At 41.7% G+C, this 21,033-nt stretch overlaps 1 protein-coding gene across 6 annotated transcripts in view; it reads right to left on the reverse strand.

Annotated features, from left to right (window-relative positions):
- LOC131101373 (M-protein, striated muscle) overlaps nt 1-21,033 on the reverse strand; it is a 29,229-nt gene that overhangs the window by 4,424 nt on the left and 3,772 nt on the right. Inside the window, exons 1-31 of one of the 6 annotated variants that reach the window (XM_078793590.1) lie at nt 17,281-17,824; nt 15,232-15,370; nt 13,351-13,443; nt 13,049-13,193; nt 12,759-12,910; nt 11,731-11,823; nt 10,078-10,166; nt 9,959-9,997; nt 9,175-9,339; nt 8,932-9,093; nt 7,998-8,139; nt 7,644-7,843; nt 7,516-7,569; nt 6,211-6,338; nt 5,878-6,061; nt 4,494-4,668; nt 4,251-4,372; nt 3,793-3,980; nt 3,584-3,710; nt 3,329-3,507; nt 2,430-2,544; nt 2,205-2,364; nt 2,033-2,139; nt 1,923-1,967; nt 1,709-1,845; nt 1,494-1,638; nt 1,354-1,413; nt 541-608; nt 347-460; nt 174-261; nt 64-102 (exon numbers count right to left, since the gene is read on the reverse strand). In XM_078793590.1, the coding sequence (XP_078649716.1) occupies nt 64-102; nt 174-261; nt 347-460; nt 541-608; nt 1,354-1,413; nt 1,494-1,638; nt 1,709-1,845; nt 1,923-1,967; nt 2,033-2,139; nt 2,205-2,364; nt 2,430-2,544; nt 3,329-3,507; nt 3,584-3,710; nt 3,793-3,980; nt 4,251-4,372; nt 4,494-4,668; nt 5,878-6,061; nt 6,211-6,338; nt 7,516-7,569; nt 7,644-7,843; nt 7,998-8,139; nt 8,932-9,093; nt 9,175-9,339; nt 9,959-9,997; nt 10,078-10,166; nt 11,731-11,823; nt 12,759-12,910; nt 13,049-13,193; nt 13,351-13,443; nt 15,232-15,344 (3,628 nt within the window). In that variant the 5' untranslated portion in view covers nt 15,345-15,370; nt 17,281-17,824. Of the gene's footprint in view, nt 1-63; nt 103-173; nt 262-346; nt 461-540; nt 609-1,353; nt 1,414-1,493; nt 1,639-1,708; nt 1,846-1,922; nt 1,968-2,032; nt 2,140-2,204; nt 2,365-2,429; nt 2,545-3,328; nt 3,508-3,583; nt 3,711-3,792; nt 3,981-4,250; nt 4,373-4,493; nt 4,669-5,877; nt 6,062-6,210; nt 6,339-7,515; nt 7,570-7,631; nt 7,844-7,997; nt 8,140-8,931; nt 9,094-9,174; nt 9,340-9,958; nt 9,998-10,077; nt 10,167-11,730; nt 11,824-12,758; nt 12,911-13,048; nt 13,194-13,350; nt 13,447-15,231; nt 15,456-17,280; nt 17,825-21,033 lie in introns of those variants that run through there. The other 5 variants (XM_078793591.1, XM_078793592.1, XM_078793593.1 and 2 more) reach the window with 5 other exon arrangements.

Below are 21,033 nucleotides of genomic sequence, written 5' to 3' on the forward strand. Positions count from 1 at the left end.
TTGTATATGGTAAATATATAAATGGACGCTGATTGACCGGGTCGGGTCGCTAATGAGACTTACCAGCAATTTTGGCGATGGCGTTGATGATGTCATCAAAGACTGTCAATCAAAGAGACATAAGTCAAACATGGCGCATGGAGCTGATGAAGAGTCACACAAACAGGAAGTACCTTGTCCTGAAATGTCAAACGTGGAGGTGTCCTTTCCACGCTCGTCACCAATCACAGCCTTGTAGACCCCCTGATCCTTTCTGGAGAACTGCAATGTTTCCACGCGATGAGCAAACAATAACAATCAACGCATGCCAACAGGAACTTGGCAAACTTGGCGCTCGGCGGCTCACCAACGGGATGGGAAGAGCGCAGGCTCCCGACATGACATTGGGAGGAGTTTCTGGAACAATCTCCTCGTCCTCTTTGTACCAGTGGAAAGTGGTCTCCTTCTTCATGTTGGCTAGCTGAAACGCCACACAGATGTTGACCGGAATATCGACCAAAAACGGGAAACAGAAGATGGAATGTGCAGAATATGTAAGACCTTGCAGGCCAGCATCACGGTGCAGTCCTCGGTGACAGTGAAGCTCAGATACTCGGAGAAATGTGCACCTGAAGTGACAAACAACATGAACAAGAACATTATTTGCAACTAGGGTTCAACTCCACCCTCGGCCATCTCTGTGGAGTTTGCATGTTCTCCCCGTGCATGTGTGGGTTTTCTCCGGGTACTCCGGTTTCCTCCCACATTCCAAAAACATGCTAGGTTAATTGGCAAAATTGTCAATTGGTATGAATGTGAGTGTGAATGGTTGTTTGTCTATATGTGCCCTGTGATTGGCTGGCCACCAGTCCAGGGTGTACCCCGCCTCTCGCCCAAAGAAAGCTGGGATAGGCTCCAGCACCCCTGTGACCCTTCTGAGGAAAAAGCGGAATAAAATAAAATAAAATAAAATAAAATAAAATAAAATAAAATAAAATAAAATAAAATAAAATAAAATAAAATAAAATAAAATAAAATAAAATAAAATAAAATAAAATAAAATAAAATAAAATAAAATAAAATCTGTTGAAAAATCTGATGTGCTACAAAAGCAAATCAAATCAACAAAAGTTGATCTAAACTCTGCACTAATCTGAACAAGTTCTATACACACAGGAAATAAAATACCATATTTTCCGGACTATAAGTCAAACTTTTTTTCATAGGTTGGCTGTTCCTGTGACTTATACTCCAGAGCGACTTATAAATGAAAAAAAACAGTTTATGTTCCATAAACACTGGACACCTTTTCTGTTCATGTTTATATTTCAACTATATCAACTATAATGTGTCTGGATTGTTTTAACACGGTACCTTGCTTCCTGACGTACTCTCTCCTCTGAAACTCCGCCTCCTTCAGGGCAGCGAGGAAGACTAGAAGTAGAAAGCCAAAAATGTTTAGTCAAAAAAAAAATCCCACCCAGACATCCAATGTGAGTGTGGATGAAATTTACCGTCTCCGACCAGGACCAGGGAGCTCTGTGCTTTGGCCTTGCCGTCGTGAATCTGGACCGTGTACGTGCCCTCGCTGGCTCTGGTGAAGTTATCCACGATCATCTGGATGACGCCTGTGGCCACATCGTGACTCATTTTGTGGCCCTGCAAACAACATCAGCAGACATTTTATTTTCTTACATTAGACATTTGCGCAATGACAAATGGATGTTACCTCGCCGCTGGTCACTTCCTTGTCGTTGACGACAAATCTATACGACACCGAGGGTGAAATCTTCACGGCCTGCGCCCAGAAACGCACGTGACCTTTCTCCAAAACCTCGTAGTTGAGTCCGTGCTTCAGAGGAACAACTGAATGCGAAAAAAAAAAGCCAGCACATTAGTTTACGATGACGTGGCGCCATCTGATGGACAAGTGTGACACTCACTCGGGTTCCTGATGGCGTGGCTGAGCTCCAGCATGGTGTTCAATGCTGCAGAGGAAGAGTAGCAACGTGAGCAAAAGTCACCAGATCACATGACACAGCCGCAAACTTACCGTCCTCAGTGAGAGTGTGACTGGCGGACACTCCGTCTGTGTCGGTGACGACCACAGAGTAACGACCTAAGTCGTCTTTATCAGGGTTGATGAAACTCAGTTTGGAGCTGAAAAGCAGTTAATAAACCATTAACTCGATCTCGACATCATGAGACAAGAGTGGCAAACGTACTTGCGGCCCTTTGTCGTGATAGCGATACGAGGACATTCGCCGATGGCCTTATAGTTCTTGGACCACACAAACTCGGAGGTGGTGCTGATATCGGATGCTTCCAGAGACAGGAAGATGTCACCCGTCTCCTCGTCTACACCGGCCACGATCTCCTTGGTGCCTGGCGACGTGAATGAGGTCAGCTTACCGACTGAGCTTTTACGAAAAACCGAATAAAAGTCTTACCTGGAGGAGGTCTGGCGCAGACGGCCTCTGTCACCATGGAGGGCTTACCGATACCGTGTGCGTTGACGGCACGAACTCTGAACACGTATGACTCCCCCTCCTCCAGATCAGTCACCTGCAGGATATTGATGGTAATGGTAATGGTTTTATTTCATTTGAACATGCATCAGATTACAATTGAATGCATCCCATAATCAGTTCACAGTTCCACATGTCCAAAAGGAGTAGGAAGAAGCAAAGCTTATTAAATCCTACCCCTCCATCTGGTACTTTTACAATCAGTAACTGTTACATTTGTTCACTTCCTGCTTTCCTAATATAGTTTTAAGTTTTTTTTAACTTTATTAATTTTGCTTTTTTTTAGTTTTATTTTTTTTAGTTTTATTTTTTTTGTCACATTCCGAAGTACGAGGTGATATGAGCATCCAATGACATAATGTGTACCATACTAAGTGTCAATATAGTGATATATATAGCACATCATGACTGGTTCAAGACTCTTCATCCTTGTATTTAGCAAACATCAACTGCTTGTATTGTTTCTTGAATTGGCTCATTGTTGTGCATTGTTTGGGGTCCTTACTCAATCCATTCCATAGTTTGATTCCACATACTGAAATGCTATGGCTTTTTAACGTAGTCCTAGCATATAAGTGTTTCAAATGTACTTCTTCCCTGAGATCATATTTCAATGATCAATATGAGGTTTCCAGCTCATATTTTCATCTATAGTGTATTTTCGTTCACCCTTTCAATGTCCACACCCTCTATTTGTATTTGCTGGTGCGTGTCCTTTCTGCTGTTACCAAACATGACAAGACATGCTGCAAAATAGTGAAGAGTACCAAAATATTTGGAGTACCTAAAAGGGATGGAGCTAGTGTAAGGCTTTGTCTCACTTGCAAGTAGCGTTGAGTGATGGCGTCCTGATTCAGAGTGACAAACTCAGAGGAGCCCTTCTTAGCCATGTCCACAAAGTAGCCCGAGACGGCGCTCGCCCCCGTGTAGACCGGCGCTTTCCATACGAGAACCAGGGAGTGACTCCTCACCTCGCTGAAGGTCAGGTCGTAAGCAGGACCTTTCCGCGAACAAAAAGAGTTCACACACAGTGTTAATGAATGAGCGCTGACACAATGACCCAATTATGGGCGTACCTGGCTGTTCCATGTTCCAAGCTTCACATTTCATTGGGAGGCTGGGAGCCGAGGGCACGCCCACGCCCGCTACATTGGCAGCCTGAACCTTAAACTCATAGAAGGTCCCCTCGGTCAGGTTGTCCACCTGAAGACACAGACGGTGACATATGTCAGACACAAACACGTCAGAATGACGCCACACATGATGACATGTTCCTGTCGCTCACGGTGCAGACTCGATCCAAGATGGCGCTCAGGTTGACCTCCTTCCAAATAAGTGTGTCGGCGTCGCGCTTGTCGACGTAGTAGGCATTGATTTTGGAGCCGCCGCAGCGTTTGGGGCTCTTCCAGGCCACGGTCATGGACGAGCCGTCACAGCTCAGCATGCAGATGCCGTAGGGGGTGCTGGGGGTGGCTGTTTCACAATGACACAGTAGATATTTACTTACGGGGCACGTACAGTAAGGAACCACACAAAAAATGTTAAAAAGATGTCAGTTTGAACACTCGTGATAAAACGTGACGTGAAGGAGGTGGTGGGAAGGAGGCGCAATGATCCAATACATACCACAATGAACCCCCCCACCTGGCAGAACAATGAAATAGCAGAATGCTTCTGATTGTCCATGTGTTGACGATGAATAAAGTTGTCAGCCGTTTAGGGTGCAATCGATGTCAAACTCACCGAGGGCGGACTCCACTTCGATGGGAGATGATTCCTGAGATTCGTCGCTGAGGCCGAAGACGTTCACGGCTTGGACTCGAAACACGTAGCTCTCCCCAGGGGTCAGGCCGTGCACAACAAACCTGAAACGGACATCGAGGTTGTAATTTACTGTGACAACCGTGCATAATTAATTTAATTAGAACTATCCATTATTTTTTTTGCACCTTATTCCTTTTCCACCTTATTATTTTTCTTACTCACCTGTTGTGTTTGAAGGGTTTGTGGTTACATGGGAACCATTCCTTGGTCCCAACAATGCGGCCGTCGATATAGTATCCCATCAGGCCCTGCGTGTGCTTGGGCGCATCCCACTGGACAAATACAGACGACTTGGTGTTCCGGGTGGCCACCACCTGGCCAGGAGCGGAAGGAACACCTGTTGGTTCAGTGAGGGAAAAACCATTAGCGACGCCAAACTAATGACGCTAAGTCCACCACCTAACACAATTATTTGCATTTAAAGGCAGCAACTTCAAAAGTATTTGTGAAATTTACTGTTATTTATTTTTTTATATATTTATTACATATATTTTTTTAATATGTATATTTTTTTATTTTTAAAAAATAAATTTTAAATTTTAAATTTTAAATGTATTATTTATTATTTATTATTTATTATTTATTATTTATTATTTATTATTTATTATTTATTATTTATTATTTATTATTTATTATTTATTATTTATTATTTATTATTTATTATTTATTATTTATTATTTATTATTTATTATTTATTATTTATTATTTTGATATAATTGCAAACATTATTTTGATCCTTCCATTCATTTTCTATGCTCCATATCCCTCACCAGGGTCACAGGGTATGCTGGAGCCTATCCCTGCTGACTTTGGGAATGCGTGAGGAACCTACTGGAGAACAAGCAAACACCACACAAAGATGCCCGACTGAGATTCAAACCCTGATCTCCTGACTGTGTGGCCAATATGCTAACCACTGTGCAGTCCGTTATTTCAATATTTATATCAATGTACCCTATGAAAATGTATATTAGTTGGCTGCCGACTACTCTAGTGTGTACCCTGCCTCTTGCCTGAAGACAGCTGGGATAGGCTCCAGCGTACCTGTCATTCTAGCGAGGACAAGAATTACAGAAAATGTATGAATGGATGGAAAGCATGTCCTGTATAGCGGGAGATTGGATAAATATCGTATCAAAAAACACAAACGTGGACATGTTGAGCTTGATGGCCATTAAAGTGACAGCTGCTGTGAAACAAAAGTAAAAAAAAGTGTGTGAAGTGGCTTTAAAAGCAACATGCTGCTGCAGCTAATGCTAGCACGCGGAAGCAGGGCTGTGGACTGAGGAGAATGATGCAGCAAAATCACTTTTTAGAGTGGAAAGTGTCGGAAGTAAAAGATGTGAGGGGTGAATGAAAGCATCCTGGTGAAGACAAGATGTATACATACGTATATATACGATATACATACGTACCAAAAGACAATTCACAACCTGCAACATACACATTTTTCCACATTGAACATAATGTACATGATAGGACACTGGTGCGCTGTTACATGATGTTTTAGTAACTGATGCGTTCATGTGGGGGGGGGGTGCCTTACCATCCAGATCAACCTTTTGGACGGGCTCAGAGGGCGCAGAGGCCTCGCTGGAGCCGTACGTGTTGACCGAATAGACTCGGAACTGGTACTTTTGGCCGTCTTGCAAATCAAAAACCGGGTAACGAGGAGAGCGCAGTTTGACTGCTGTGTTGATCCGCTGCCACACTGCAGTGCCTGCTAAGCACTGCGGGAGAATCGGACATAACAAGCGCGACGTTTATCAACACTGAGTAGTAAAAGCCCAAATCTGACAGGACGCCGACATCTGATGTTGAGCCATATGTATGAAAAAAGTGAGAGGTGATGGAGACACACAAACAGACACACACACACCTTCTCAATGACGTACCACAGGGGAGATCGTCCGCGGGGGCTGGGAGGTTTCCAGCTGAGCACGACATATGATTTGAAAATCTCGGACGCGTGAACGTCAGTGGGCTCCCCCGGGATAGTTACATAGCCTGGTTTGACAATGAACCATGTAGAGGCATCAAGTGCACACAGTAGCGAGTGTGTTAAAGAGACTGAGAGTTAAGACCGAAGGCGAGACTGAGACACCCGGCACACTTGAAAACTCCAAGCACATTTTAGTCACTTTAACCATCAACTAACTCCGGTTAGAGCAAACAACACGTCTGTTATGATAGTACCAAACCTACATTGATATGTATAGTACACAAAGTACGTAAACAATTGACAAAAACAATGTTGTCTATTTTCCAAATTAACCTAATCAAGAGTTTTCATAATAACTTTTAAAATTATTATTATTAGTAACATCATCAAGATTCCCATTATTATAAACACAAACGATCCTATTCGGATGTGAAAGTGCACATTAAGAGTACATTAGTTAAGGGAGTGTGTTCCGAGTAGGTCACAAAGAGGGACGTGTTATACCGTATCTTCTGGACTATAAGTCGCTCTACAAACTCATTCTGCAGGCCCTGGTTTGAGACCACAGGACTCACTAGACCAACCACAAAAAATTAAGGGTTGTGGTTGGTTAGTTTTAGTATATACTGTATTTTCTGGACTATAAGTCGCACAAGGCCAAAAATGCATAATTAGGTAGAAAAAAAAACATACATAAGTCGCACTGGAGTATAAGTCGCATTTTTTGCGGGTAATTTATTTTACAGACTACTTGACCAAAACAGACATTATGTCCTCTTGGAAGGCAAGTTCTAACAATAATAAAATAATAGAAAACAGGCTGAATAGGTGTAAGATATGCTAACACAATGGTTATTCAGCTACACAAAAAATATAAACATGAACAGAACAGTTTTTTCATTTATAAGTCGCTCTTGAGTATAAGTCGCAGGAACAGCCAACCTATGAAAAATAGTTCGACTTGTAGTCCGGAAAATACGGTATTTATTAGTATTGGGTACTATTAAGGTCAGGTTTCACACGGTGGAAGATTGGTTTGAGGCGGGTTTAAGGTGGGTTTAAAGTTGGGTTTTAGGTGGGTTTAAAGTTGGGTTTGAGGTTGGTTTGAGGTTGGTTTGAAGTTGGGTTTGAGGTTGGTTTGAAGTGGGTTTAAAGTTGAGTTTGGGGTGGGTTTAAAGTTGGGTTTGAGGTTGGTTTTGAGGTTGGTTTGAGGCTACCAGAAGACAAACTACGCTACTGTACCTTCCAAGTCATCATTCCTGATGACAATGTCGTACTTCCCTTCCCTCTTAATCACTGTTCAGTAGTGAAAGAGCAGAACCGTGATGAGACGCTCAGACAGGACTTCCTATATTTACCTTCGTGGCTACCTTGCAGCCTCTCATTCTCGGCAGGGTCCAGAGCAGTCACCTTCTCAGACTTGCGGGACGGCCTGCTGATGCCGGCGCTGTTCACGGCTCTGACGCGGAAATGGTAGCAGTGGCCGACCTTCAGGCCGTGCACCGGGTATTTGCAGACTTTCACAGGGGCGTCGTTGCACTGGACCCAGGTGTCGCTCCCGACCTCGCACCTACACACCAAATGATGACATCAGCAGTGGAAAAACCAAGGTTCCTTAGGTTCCTACATTCTTATTTTTTATCAAAGCTATTTCTTGAAGCTTAAAAGTACATGCTAGCTTTCAGTGTCAAGTGCCTTGAAGAGTCCAATGTGTGCATGCTGACCTGTCCACAAAGTATCCAGTGATTGCTGCCTCGTTGACGGTGTTGGGGGGTTTCCAGGCAACCAGGACATAATCGGAGTTGATGTCATACGCCTTGACGCTCATCGGGGCACCAGGAGCCCCAGCTACAGGGGCGGTGGCATCTAAGAAAGAAGAACAAAACATTAACTGTAGAACAATTACAAAAGTGGGCGAGAGGTGGGGTACACCCTGGACTGGTGGCCAGCCAATCACAGGGCACATATAGACAAACAACCAATCACACTCACATTCATACCTATGGACAATTTGGAGTCGCTAATTAACCTAGCATGTTTTTGGAATGTGGGAGGAAACCGGAGTACCCGGAGAAAACCCACACATGCACGGGGAGAACATGCAAACTCCACACAGAGATGGCCATGGGTGGAACTGAACCCTGGTCTCCTAGCTGTGAGGTCTGTGCGCTAACCACTCGACCGCCGTGTAGCCCTTTATTTGACTTCATCCAAAAAATAAGAAAAAAATCACTGAAAATATGCATTTGTATATGTAATATTTACATAGTATTTGGATAATATTTACCCATATATATATCACATTGTACTTCGGTACGAGGTACATTATAAAAAAATAATAATAATAATAATAACTTAAACTGTATTATGGAAAGCAGGAAGTGAACAAATGTAACAGTTAGTGATTGTAAAAGTACCAGATGGAGGGGTAGGATTTAATAAGCTTTGCTTCTTCCTACTCCTTTTGGACATGTGGAACTGTGAACTGATTATGTGATGCATTCAATTGTAATCTGACGCATGTTCAAATGAAATAAAACCATTACCATGATCATATTTTGCATGCAGTCAATTATATTTACCGTCTTAGCATATCTTGAACCTACACCAATGTAAAGAACATGAAAGTGGTCCCCATATGGCATGATCAAGTACTACCTGAGACAAAGAGGTACGCGCAGTGCTCGGCGGTTCCATCCTTGCTGTAGATGCGGACCGTGTAGAGACCCTCGTCGTCCTTGGCTAAGTGAGGCAGGACGAGACGGGCCACTCCCCCGCCCACCGACATCTCAGCCAGATGACTGGGCTTCAGAGGTTTATCTGTCAAGACAACAAGATGGAGCACAGTGCGACCACTAAGATCCGATATTATAGGATTATCGGAAGGGGAAAATGACCTACCGTCACGGTACCACTGCACCACAGGAGGTAAGTTTGGGAGGTCGGGGACTACTACCATGGAACACAGCAGACTGGCGGACTCGCCCTCCACACCAAAGGTTACAGGGAAACAATCCACAAGGGTGACCTCCAGCTTGGTGGGATGGATGTCAGTCAGGTGGGGCACTAGCAGGCACAAAGCAGGAAGAAGCTTTGGGTGGTGAGCCAAACAACCAAAACCAAACAGAGGTAGTCAATATAAGCTTTTTATAGCATGGGCAGAGGTTTTGTGGTAACTAGGTCAGTTTAAGCACTTTAGTAGGGTACACAACAGTTTGGCACCCTTCCACTCGGGCAACAAGAGCAGTGGTAGGCTTATTAATGAAAATATATACCGTATTTTCCAGAATATAAGTCACACTTTTTTTCATAGGTTGGCTCTTCCTGCAACTTATACTCCAGAGCGACTTATATATAAAAAAAACTGTTTATGTTACATAAACATTGGACACCTTTTCTGTTCATGTTTATATTTTTTGTGTAGCTGAATAAGCATTGTGTTAGCATATCTTACACCTATTCAGCCTGTTCTCTATTCTTTTAATGTTAGAACTTGCCTTCTAAGATGGCGTAATGTCTGTTTTGGTCAAGTAAAATGCGACTTATACTCCAGTGCGACTTATGTATGTTTTTTTCTACCTAATTATGAATTTTTGCCATTGTGCAACTTATACTCCCGAGCGACTTATAGTCCACAAAATACATTTCTTTCCATTTTTGAAATTTCATAACTGTGTCCTCTCACCTAGTCCGATCTGGCTGGACCAGCCTGCTCCAGCTGCTCCTGCACAAACATGAAAGTCATCATTGCAGAGACGGCAGAAAGAAATCAACAAGCATTCAGACGATGAGGTTGGGACTTACTCCTGACAGTCACGGCGGCCGTGCTTGTCGCTGTGCCGTACGCGTTGCTGGCTACGGCGCTGTACTCGGCAGTGTCGCTCACCACACACCTGAGAAACAACAGTGTGTCAACTTGCACTCAATGTGGGACTTCTATGGTTATTTTTGTGAGGGTATCATTCGTCTTCGATATTATTACATGGTGTGGATGGATAGAGATGGATGGATAGAGATAGATAGATAGATAGATAGATAGATAGATAGATAGATAGATAGATAGATAGATAGATAGATAGATAGATAGATAGATAGATAGATAGATAGATAGATAGATAGATAGATAGATAGATAGATAGATAGATAGATAGATAGATAGATAGATAGATAGATAGATAGAGCGATAGAGCGATAGAGCGATAGAGCGATAGAGCGATAGAGCGATAGAGCGATGGACGGATGGACGGATGGACGGATGGACGGATGGCCGGATGGCCGGATGGCCGGATGGCCGGATGGACGGATGGACGGATGGACGGATGGACAGATGGACAGATGGACAGATGGACAGATGGACAGATGGACAGATGGACAGATGGACAGATGGACAGATGGACAGATGGACAGATGGACAGATGGACAGATGGACAGATGGACAGATAGACAGATAGACAGATAGAGATAGAGAGAGAGAGAGCGATAGAGAGATAGATGGATAGATGGGTAGATGGGTAGATGGGTAGATGGGTAGATGGGTAGATGGGTAGATGGGTAGATGGGTAGATGGGTAGATGGGTAGATGGATAGATGATTATTTTATTATTATTATTACACATGATTTTCATTTCATTTTTCATTCATCGTAATATTTTCCATATTTACGGTGGTAAAGGAAGTAGTACATCAACTGTGACTTAACTCCCACTTAGTCCCGTAAACAAGATAGTTGCTGCACATTAATAAGTCACCGTTGATGCACTACACTGCTTATGTTGGAAAAATATAAAGTATCCCTTTAAGTGGGCAGTTTTTTAGTAATGAGTTCACATCGCAGCTTTCGAGGTCATCCTGCAGATGAACGGTGTTCGTTTCCTCAGAAACACACGGACATCTCTCCACCCTTACAGACATGTTTGAGTAATAACCTCAGGCACCGGAGACTGGAGAAGGCGGCGGAGTGGACGAGTCGCGGAGTGAGAATAGAAAGGAAGAAATGTGACCTTCACTGTGGTCATAGACTATTTTAAAGGTGAGTCAATGTCCAGCTGCGGGGGTCTTCTTTCTTACAGGACGTTCAATTGGCACACATTTTCTTCTTTGGTCAAGAACTTTTTTTTTTTCATTTTGATCAGCCTGCGACATACACCGGCGTCTCCTTGGCGACCGGCTACAGTAACAAGAAGGGGTTCGGCTTTGGCGAGAGGACCGGGGGCCAAGAAAGTGGGAGTGCAGCGGGAAGAATTTAAGGCTCGAATGACGCAAAGGTCAGCGCTTTGACATGAACAGCTGATGAGTCTTGAAGAAGAAGGGGGGGCAGAACCTCCTCCTCTATTTCACTGCACTAAAACTGCCTTTGCCCAACATGTCTTCTCAAAACTCAAAAGGTTACCACTGCCTTTCATTTTCTTTCTTCCCGGTTAGACATTGTTGGAACGGAACATAATGTTGATGTCATACCTGCTAATGATCAAACTGTGGACTCCATACTTGTTCTCAATCTTGTACTTTCCTGGCGCGCTCAGCGGGTCCACCGGCACTCCTCCTTTGTACCTGCACACACACACACACACACACACACACATACACACACATTATTATTGAAAACATTAATGTAACAAAACTGTTCAATGTATTGCGTGAAAGGAGTCTCTTAGATTAAACTTCTGGACAAGTACACTCATTCATTCATTCATTCATTCATTTTCTGCCGCTTATCCTCACAAGGGTCGTGGGGGTGCTGGAGCCTATCCCAAGTGTCTTCGGGCGAAATCTCAAAAATGGAAAGTGCCGTATTTTCTGGACTATAAGTCGCATTTTCATTCATTCATTCATTTTCTACCGCTTATCCTCACGAGGGTCGCGGGGGTGCTGGAGCTTATCCCAGCTGTCTTCGGGCAAAATCGCAAAAATTGAAAGTACCGTATTTTCTGGACTATAAGTCGCTCGGGAGTATAAGTCGCACAAGGTCAAAAATGCATAATTAGGTAGAAAAAACATACATAAGTCGCACTGGAGTATAAGTCGCATTTTCATTCATTCATTCATTTTCTACCGCTTATCCTCACGAGGGTCATGGGGGTGCTGGAGCCTATCCCAGCTGTCTTTGGGCGAGAGGCGGGGTACACCCTGGACTGGTGGCCAGCCAATCACAGGGCACATATAGACAAACAACCATTCACACTCACATTCATACCGATGGACATTTTGGAGTCGCTAATTAACCTAGCATGTTTTTGGAATGTGGGAGGAAACCGGAGTACCCGGAGAAAACCCACGCATACACGGGGAGAACATGCAAACTCCACACTGTCCAAAGTGGGGTGTTCTTTTTTCTTGCCTCGTCTCAGAAAATTGTAAAAAAAAAAAAGGCCAAGGGTGGGCTTGAACTAGGGTCTCCTAGGTGTAAAGTCTGCGCACTAACCACTCAACCACAGCCGGACAGGTACATCTGAATCTTAAAACAGACAGGTTAATAAGGTTCTGACCATTTAACAATGGGCCTGGGGTTTCCCAGCACGGTGCAGAACAGTTTCACGGGGGTCTTCTCCCACACTGTGTGGGGCCGCAGGGCCACCATGAAGTCAGGCAACCTCGGGATTTCATCCAAGTCCACTTTCTTGTACATCATCTCCTTAACCTGTGACACAACACGGCTTTACATCGATTGATTGGCTGATGGTTGGGACTATTTGGTTCATACTCCCAGTGACAAAGTGCAGCAAATTATTACTATTATTATTATTATTATTATTATTATTACTCCAGGAGTACTTGCCTCTTTCTCCATAGCGAGACTATCAACTTGAGCCTTGGTGGCAATCTTCATCCTTTGGAGCTCTTCCTGAATGGCGGCCAATCCTTTTTCCACCTTTGTGCTCACTCTCTGGTACTCCTCGGTCTCTTCAGTCACTTCGGTGGTCCTACCAACACACAATGCCTGTTACTGTACACTACACTATATAAATATTATTTCCGATACTAACAGTTAATGATCACATAATGTGAGAACTGGGTGGGTGTGGATTTACACCTAAACTAGCGTGACATACGTATGTCAGCAAGCAGTGGAAGCCTCACCTCTGCCGGAACACCGGGATGGTATAGGCTGGTTCCGCCATCGCCTCTGTGGCTTGGGCCTGCACCTGAGTCGCTGACTTGCAAGTTGATTTCCTGCTGAGGGGAACACATTTCATTAAGAATCTGGAGAGTGGAGCTTCTGGCCTGAGAAGCTCATTTAGCTCTCATGGAAGCAATGCCAAGTCGTGCACAAGATGGTCTCCTTACAGGGTGGAATTTAAGTGATGATAAGATTTGGTCAAGTTAAGGCAGTGCTGGTGTTGACGAGTAGGTCAGGTTCAGGGATTGGCATGCACTCTGGGGGCGGCTGGGAGGGCAACATGGCGGCCAAGTACAGGATGAACACTCGGAACTCGGTTGAACACGTCAGAGGCCAACCAGATTAGCAGCCATGGAAAAAGGAGTAACCCAGAGTGTCCAAAGTGGGGTGTCCTTTTTATTGCCTCGTCTCAGAATATTGTGAAAAAAAAAGTGATTTATTATTAATGAAATATAATAATAGATATCACCTCGTACTTCGGTACGAGGTACACTATTAAAAAAAAAACTTAAACTGTATTATAGAAAGCAAGTGAACAAATGAATCAGTTACTGATTGTAAAAGTAAACTATTATGGAAAGCAGGAAGTGAACAAATGTAACAGTTACAGATTGTAAAAGTAAACTGTATTATGGAAAGCAGGAAGTGAACAAATGTAACAGTTACTGATTGTAAAAGTAAACTGTATTGTGGAAAGCAGGAAGTGAACAAATGAAACAGTTAGTGATTGTAAAAGTACCAGATGGAGGGGTAGGATTTAATAAGCTTTGCTTCTTCCTACTCCTTTTGGACATGTGGAACTGTGAACTGATTATGGGATGCACTCAATTGTAATCTGATGCATGTTCAAATGAATATAAAACCATTAGCTTTAGCATATTAGCCACAATACAATAAAACTAAAATCTTTGAAGAGGGATGCATTTGCGACTCAAGTCTCTGTGAAGAATGGGTAGTGGTTCTCAGTACGTGGCCCTAAATAAATAAATCAATCAATCAATAAATATAAAAAATAAATACTAAATAAATACATAAATATATAGAATTTTTAATAAAAAAAACTTATACTTAAATTACTGAAAATATGCATTTGTATATGTAATATTTACATAGTATTTGGATAATATTTACCCATATATATCACCTCGTACTTCGGTACGAGGTACATTATTTGAAAAAAATAATAATAATAAGAAGAAGAAGAATAAAAAAAACAAACTGTATTATGGAAAGCAGGAAGTGAACAAATGTAACAGTTACTGATTGTAAAAGTACCAGATGGAGGGGTAGGATTTAATAAGCTTTGCTTCTTCCTACTCCTTTTGGACTTCCACATCTGACTGTATTGACCTACACAGCATATTTACTGTACAAAATGAATATGCAAACGGTCCCCCACATCCTTTTGTACCTGAATGAGACCCTCGGTGGAAAAAGTAACCCAACCCCACACAGTTTAAGCAGAAGCTGCAGAGCACCAGTGGCTGTGAGTACACTTGAAATCTTCCGTTTATTCTTATTTGGCTTGATTTGCAGCAGGCCTGTGCTTTCTTTGCAGCTTGCATTTGTCATGCAGAGCCTTAGCTCTTCTTAGGCTTAAGTCAAGCTAAAGCAGCATGAAGCTCTTTGGGTTGGGACCTTCTGCACGACACACAGTAGTGACTGATTATGATTCAGAATAAGACCAAAATGTGGACCACCATCATGGATGACGTGGTTGTTCAGCATCAGCATACTTGATGTTAACAAAGGTTAACTATTAAAAAAAAAGCGAGCTGTCAGCCAGACAAAAATGGACCTGGCAAAGCAGCAGAAGGCAGAGACGGACTTCAGCTTCATACCTTTGTGTCTGCTGGCTGATTACACGCTTTGTGCTGTGCTGATAAGCTAAATCACTTTTGACTTGGCTGCCATACTTCTGCCTCTTGTACCAGGGAATGACTTTGGAAGACATGACCGGAAGACGTCAAGGACACCTTGCTACACGGACCAGGAGTGGGAAAGGAAGACCAAACATATGTTATGTTAGCATGACATCAATACTACTTTCTATTCTATGCGTCGCTCCTCTGTTAGTATTAGTATTAGTATTAGTATTAGAGTGTAGACCATCACAATCTGGAATCCTCATCCTATTCTAGTACTCCATGTGTCTAGACCAGGGGGGTCCAAGGTGTGGCTTGGGAGCCAGCAGCTGTTTTTTTATTGGCTTGCAGCATAATCTAAAACTATAATTTAACAAGAATTTTTTTCATTTTAAATGCCAAAATTGGATAAATCAGCAGGAATTTTACAGAAAAAGTCAAAAATATATTTTAAAGATGAATAACAAAAAGACGCAATTTTATGAGAATACCACATTATTATGACGAAAAATAATGTCATTTCAGTAGTGTAATGTTGAAACATAAAAGAAAAAAAAATAAATTCATAAAGTTGTGAGAAAAAAACAACACAAATGTCAAAATTTTTAAAAAATTAGGTTGCAAAAAAGTTATAATGATGAGAATAAAGTCAAAATATTGGAATAAAGTCATAATATTCCTTTTGTTTCTCAAATGTGGTCCTCGCTGGAAAACGTTTGTACACCCTTGCTATAGATGCCATGTTTTAATAAATATAACAAATAACTAATATTATATAATATATATAATAATATATTATATATAATATATATTATTTTATATAATTATATAATATATATTATATAATATATATAATTTAACAAATATAGCTATAAGCTGGGTTCTGGGTTCACAGAGATTGATTTGTTTTTGTCAATAATTCAAAACATATGAAAACCAAATCAATACTTTCCCATAAGAAACAATGCTAATCCAATTCATGTGTTCCAAACACCCAAAAAATAACTAACATAAATCACATTTCATAGACAATAATCGTAGTTTAGTTCGGCTCACTGTCTGTTGCGTATCCGTCTTAAAGCGGTCCCCGTGCAACCTGTGTTAAAGGTTCCTTTACATTGCAATCCTATTGTAATAGACGCTTCCTGCGTACTACTCTAAAACTTCTTTCTTGAATTCTAATTGGGTTTCTCACCTTCTTTACCAAAGTTATGGAACATGCAACTTTCTTCACTGTCAGATTTTTCATCTTCATTCTCATTTCTTCATCTCATTTCTTCAATACACATGAAGGCGACAGATACCAGTTGTTTATCGTTCTTTGTGAAGGGTCTATGAACAAATAAATCACCCGTACAAACACAATACAGATAATTAAAGTATTCCCAGGTTGGAATCTGTCCGTAGTGTCCTGATGCTAAAAGATCCACTATCCATTCACTGACATGTGGATGCTTTAATGGACTATTTCATTTGACGCATTTGTATGATAACAAAGGCAGTGTACGAAAACCGAGACATATTTTTAACAATTATTTTTGACAAAAAATAATAATCATACTAAAATCAAGGCGTACGAAAACCAGGGTGTACAATATTTCGGGACAGGCTGAGAGCACTTGAAATGTTTCACCTTACAACCTCACACTTCTCAGCTATGAATAGCTTCCAGTGGTTAGCCTTGCCCGCCATTAGGAAAGTGGAGGTCATTAACAGTGGAAAAGTCCTTATGTTGTTCGATTACATGCACAAATCCCCCTCATTAACATTGGATTGGATTGAACTTACCGCACTTAAGTGACACATGGTTTTTACACACTGTAAAAGCACATTTGTTCTTTTATTGAGCCACCTCTAAATGTGCGTGTATGTTTAGGACGAGTGCTAATTGACACAGGAAACAAGTAGTCTGTCAACAGAGTTTTCTTCAGTGTTCACTTCAGTGATCCCGCTCAGCTGCTACTGCAACATTCTTTCTGTCAAAAGCTCTGTAAGGTAAAAATTGTGCGAAAAGAGATGACTTACCCCAAGAGATTAAAAGAGCGCAAAAAGCCGTGGCGGAGCAGCCGGACGTCGCTTGGGAAGCACTTGCTGATGGGAACAAAAATATTAGCCTCTCACCGGAGGCATGCCGTTCAGCCTTCCAACCCATGTATGGATGCACCAGTGACTATATATAGCATTTACCTACAAATTCTGATCTGTTCTCACTGGAAAACCTTCCTCCGGAAACAAATTTTTACTGACTCTTTAAGAATATTTATTATTGGCAGTTATTGTAAAATTAGCATTTTTTTAAGGCATTGTAATACTGTTCCCGACTAGTAATTATCAGTGGCGCTTCTTCCATGCAATACTTTCTAATGTGTATGTCACACATAGTATGTGCTTATTTACTGACTTTTGAAGTTCAGATATTATTTGATAGTGAAAGACGAAGGAGACCTTTTTAGGTTTCTGGGTGGTGGGGGAGCGCTTTTCCTCCTTGGCTCAACACTTGTGAAGAGCAGTCAGTTATTTTTAACTCCAACTTCTCTGATTCAGTCAGTGACAGCCTCGTGTCTTACTGTACAACAACTCCTGTTGCTATTTTCACTCTCAAGTCTATTCAAGTGGAGAAGTGGGGAAAATGACTCCCATGATGAGCAGGTGGCTCCGGTATGGTCTCGGTTAATACTGGAAAAACAGAAGCAAGGTTTATGCCAACCGGTAAAGAAACACAACATGCATGTATGTTGCGGTATTTATCAGCATAAACTATATGGGAGTTTATATCGGTCATGTGAGGTGTCCTCTAAAAGGACATTGTTATCTCCTCAACACATTTACATAGACACACTGCACTCATATAGAGTTGAATTAGCTCCACAGTGCAACACTGCCCTCTGCTGCCTACTCGGAGCATTGCACTAGTTCCTGCTGACTCTTTAAAGCCAGGGTCTCCTCCAGTTGCTCAGTTTAAAAAAATATATCATTCATTCATTTTCTACTGCTTATCCTCACGAGGGTCGTGGGGTGCTGGAGCCTATCCCAGCTGTCTTCAGGCGAGGGTACATATAAACAACCATTCACACCTATGGACAATTTGGAGTCGCTAATTAACCTAGCATGTTTTTGGAATGTGGGAGGAAACCGGAGTACCTGGAGAAAACCCACGCATGCACGGGGAGAACATGCAAACTCCACACAGAGATGGCCGAGGGTGGGATTGACTCCGGTCTCCGAGCTGTGAGGTCTGCGCGCTAACCACACGACCGCCGTGCAGCCTGGTAAAAAATCATTAGTTAATTTATTTTCTATCGCTTATCCTCACAAGGGTCGCGGGGGGTGCTGTAGCCTATCCCAGCTGTCTTCGGGCGAGAGGCGGGGTACACCCTGGACTGGTGGCCAGCCAATCACAGGGCACATATAGACAAACAACCATTCACACTCACATTCATACCTATGGACAATTTACTGTATTACTGTATAGGTTATTGTTTTTGATGTACATATATTTACACTTATTCTGAACAGTACCTGCCACTTTATATATTTATATTTATTATATTATTCCTTGTTTTATTTTTTATTCTTTTCCTTATTTTTTTTCCTTATTTCTACAAAATGCACCGTGGAGTTGCACTCAAATTTTGTTGTATGCAATACAATGACAATAAAGGCAATTCTGATTCTGATTCTTCTGATTCTGTCTATATGTGCCCTGCGATTGGCTGGTGACCAGTCCAGGGTGTACCCCGCTCTCGCCCAAAGTCAGCCGGGATAGGCTCCAGCATACTCCCATGACTCTAATGAGTATAAGCGGCATAGAAAATGAATAGAATGAATGAATAATAGTACAGTAGCTGCAGATAATGGCACACAAGCCTACAGCGCCCTCTCGTGGCTGTCAATTAAAAATGGTTAAAATACATAAAATATGTATTTTATTATGTTGTCATGAATGTACCAGTGTGGATGTAAAACCATAAAACCTTGTTGGAAGTTTTTTGAGGTGTTTAATCGCGGTCTTTGTCTGCATCATAAAGCAGTACTGAGCTTTTTTTTTTGTCTTTTTATCTGTTTTTATATCTTTCGAAGGCACTGAAAAGAGAAAGACATGTGTGTTCATGTCTCACATAAGGATTGTGGATGACGGACATAATTCCAAAGAAAGTGCAGTTTTCCTTAAACTTTTCTGTCTGGCATTCAACACTTATCCCACGCGCCCTTTCACGGATGATGAGACTTTGAAATACAGTATCTTGCCTCATAAGACGCAGTTAAAAAAAGTACTTTTGAGCAATCCGAGTGAAACCTGAACGCGCCCTGGTCCTCTCGGTGGCGCCAGCACTGAGCGTGTTTGCGGTGGGAATAAAAGAGATTATTGGAGCGTGATAACGTGCAGAGTAGCGAGCTGCGGGGGCAAAGCTATATCCACCTTTCCAAAATTAAATATCAACTTTTGGAGCGCGTGAGGAAGTTTTACACAAATAAAAAGACAATGTTGAAGTCAATGAATGCAGATGTTGCTGATTAAAACTGTTGAGTTTGTTTCTATTTAGTGCTTTGATGTGCATAGTTCATACGTTATTGTTATTACTGCTTATTACTTCTTATTGTCTATACTTATTACTATTACTACTTATCTAAAACAATGTAAACCAACTAACTCAGACAAAAAACTAGCTAAATATTTGTCTTCTTCCCGTGTGTTTGTTTGCATGACAACAAAGGTCAGATGAGAAGGTCACCCTTAAGCGGCCATGACAGCGGACGGGAGGGTGGTTGTCATGACTGCTTGTCCCTCCCCCCTCCCTCTTACTTTTTTTACCATGGGGGAGGGGTGAGAGTATGGTAATAAAAGAAGGAAACTCTAAATCCCAGCAGTGGCATGTAAGAGGGTTTGCCCGCCATTGAGTCAGCGTTGCAACAATACCAAAAGCGTGATGATGTAAGCGAAGGTGGGCGGGGCTTGTGGTTGAAACTATGATGCCGAGGGCACTCACGCCACATCGGTGATTCAAAGAAAACTTGAAGGAACATGTGACTGCTGATGTCCGTGTCACGTTCAACACTCATACATGAATCTAGAAGAAGTATATAAATGTATATTTTGTTCCTTGATTATTCTTTACAGCAGGGGTCTCAAACACGCGGCCCGTGGGCCTTGATATGAAAGTTTAATGTTAGTGCGGCCCGCGCAAGTTTGATATGGATGCTGTATGGTATCATGTACCCGGAAAAAATTATTACGTTTGATTAATGTTCATGTTAAAGGTTAAATAACTGTTAATAGTTATCCTCCCTATCCGTGTGGAAGTGGTAAGTTTTTGGCTATTTCAGTTTAAAGGAAATAACTTGAAGGCCACCGTTTAGGTCGCTAGCTCTCTAGTTTGCGAGTTAGCATGTGTCTCAAGACCCTGCAGTTGCGCAATATGTTGTAAATAAAAAGAGTATAAATGTGACTATAGTCGTGTTTTGTCATGTCTACAGGGCTCTAATAATGCTTTGTTCATTTTAATCTGAAAAAAATAATTTGTCTACCCACCAACTACATGTGGTTTCTCAAGTTTTTATTTGCTGTTTTATTATTGTTATTATATTTATTACTGATTGATTGATTTTCTTTATTCTTGATTTGTTTATTTATTTTTCATCTTATGTTGTGCAGAAAAATAAACATTAAGATATTTGAGAACAGTGGAATGTTTTATCAGAGCTTTTATTGTAGAAAATCGGAACAAAAGCACTGAAAAAGTTTGTATATTTGTCTGTTTTTAATAAATGCGTTTTTGT

This window comes from Doryrhamphus excisus, linkage group LG9, assembly GCF_037039965.1.
Source record: "Doryrhamphus excisus strain RoL-2023G ecotype Guam linkage group LG9, RoL_Dexc_Guam_v1.1, whole genome shotgun sequence".
Taxonomy (NCBI): Eukaryota; Metazoa; Chordata; class Actinopteri; order Syngnathiformes; family Syngnathidae; genus Doryrhamphus; species Doryrhamphus excisus.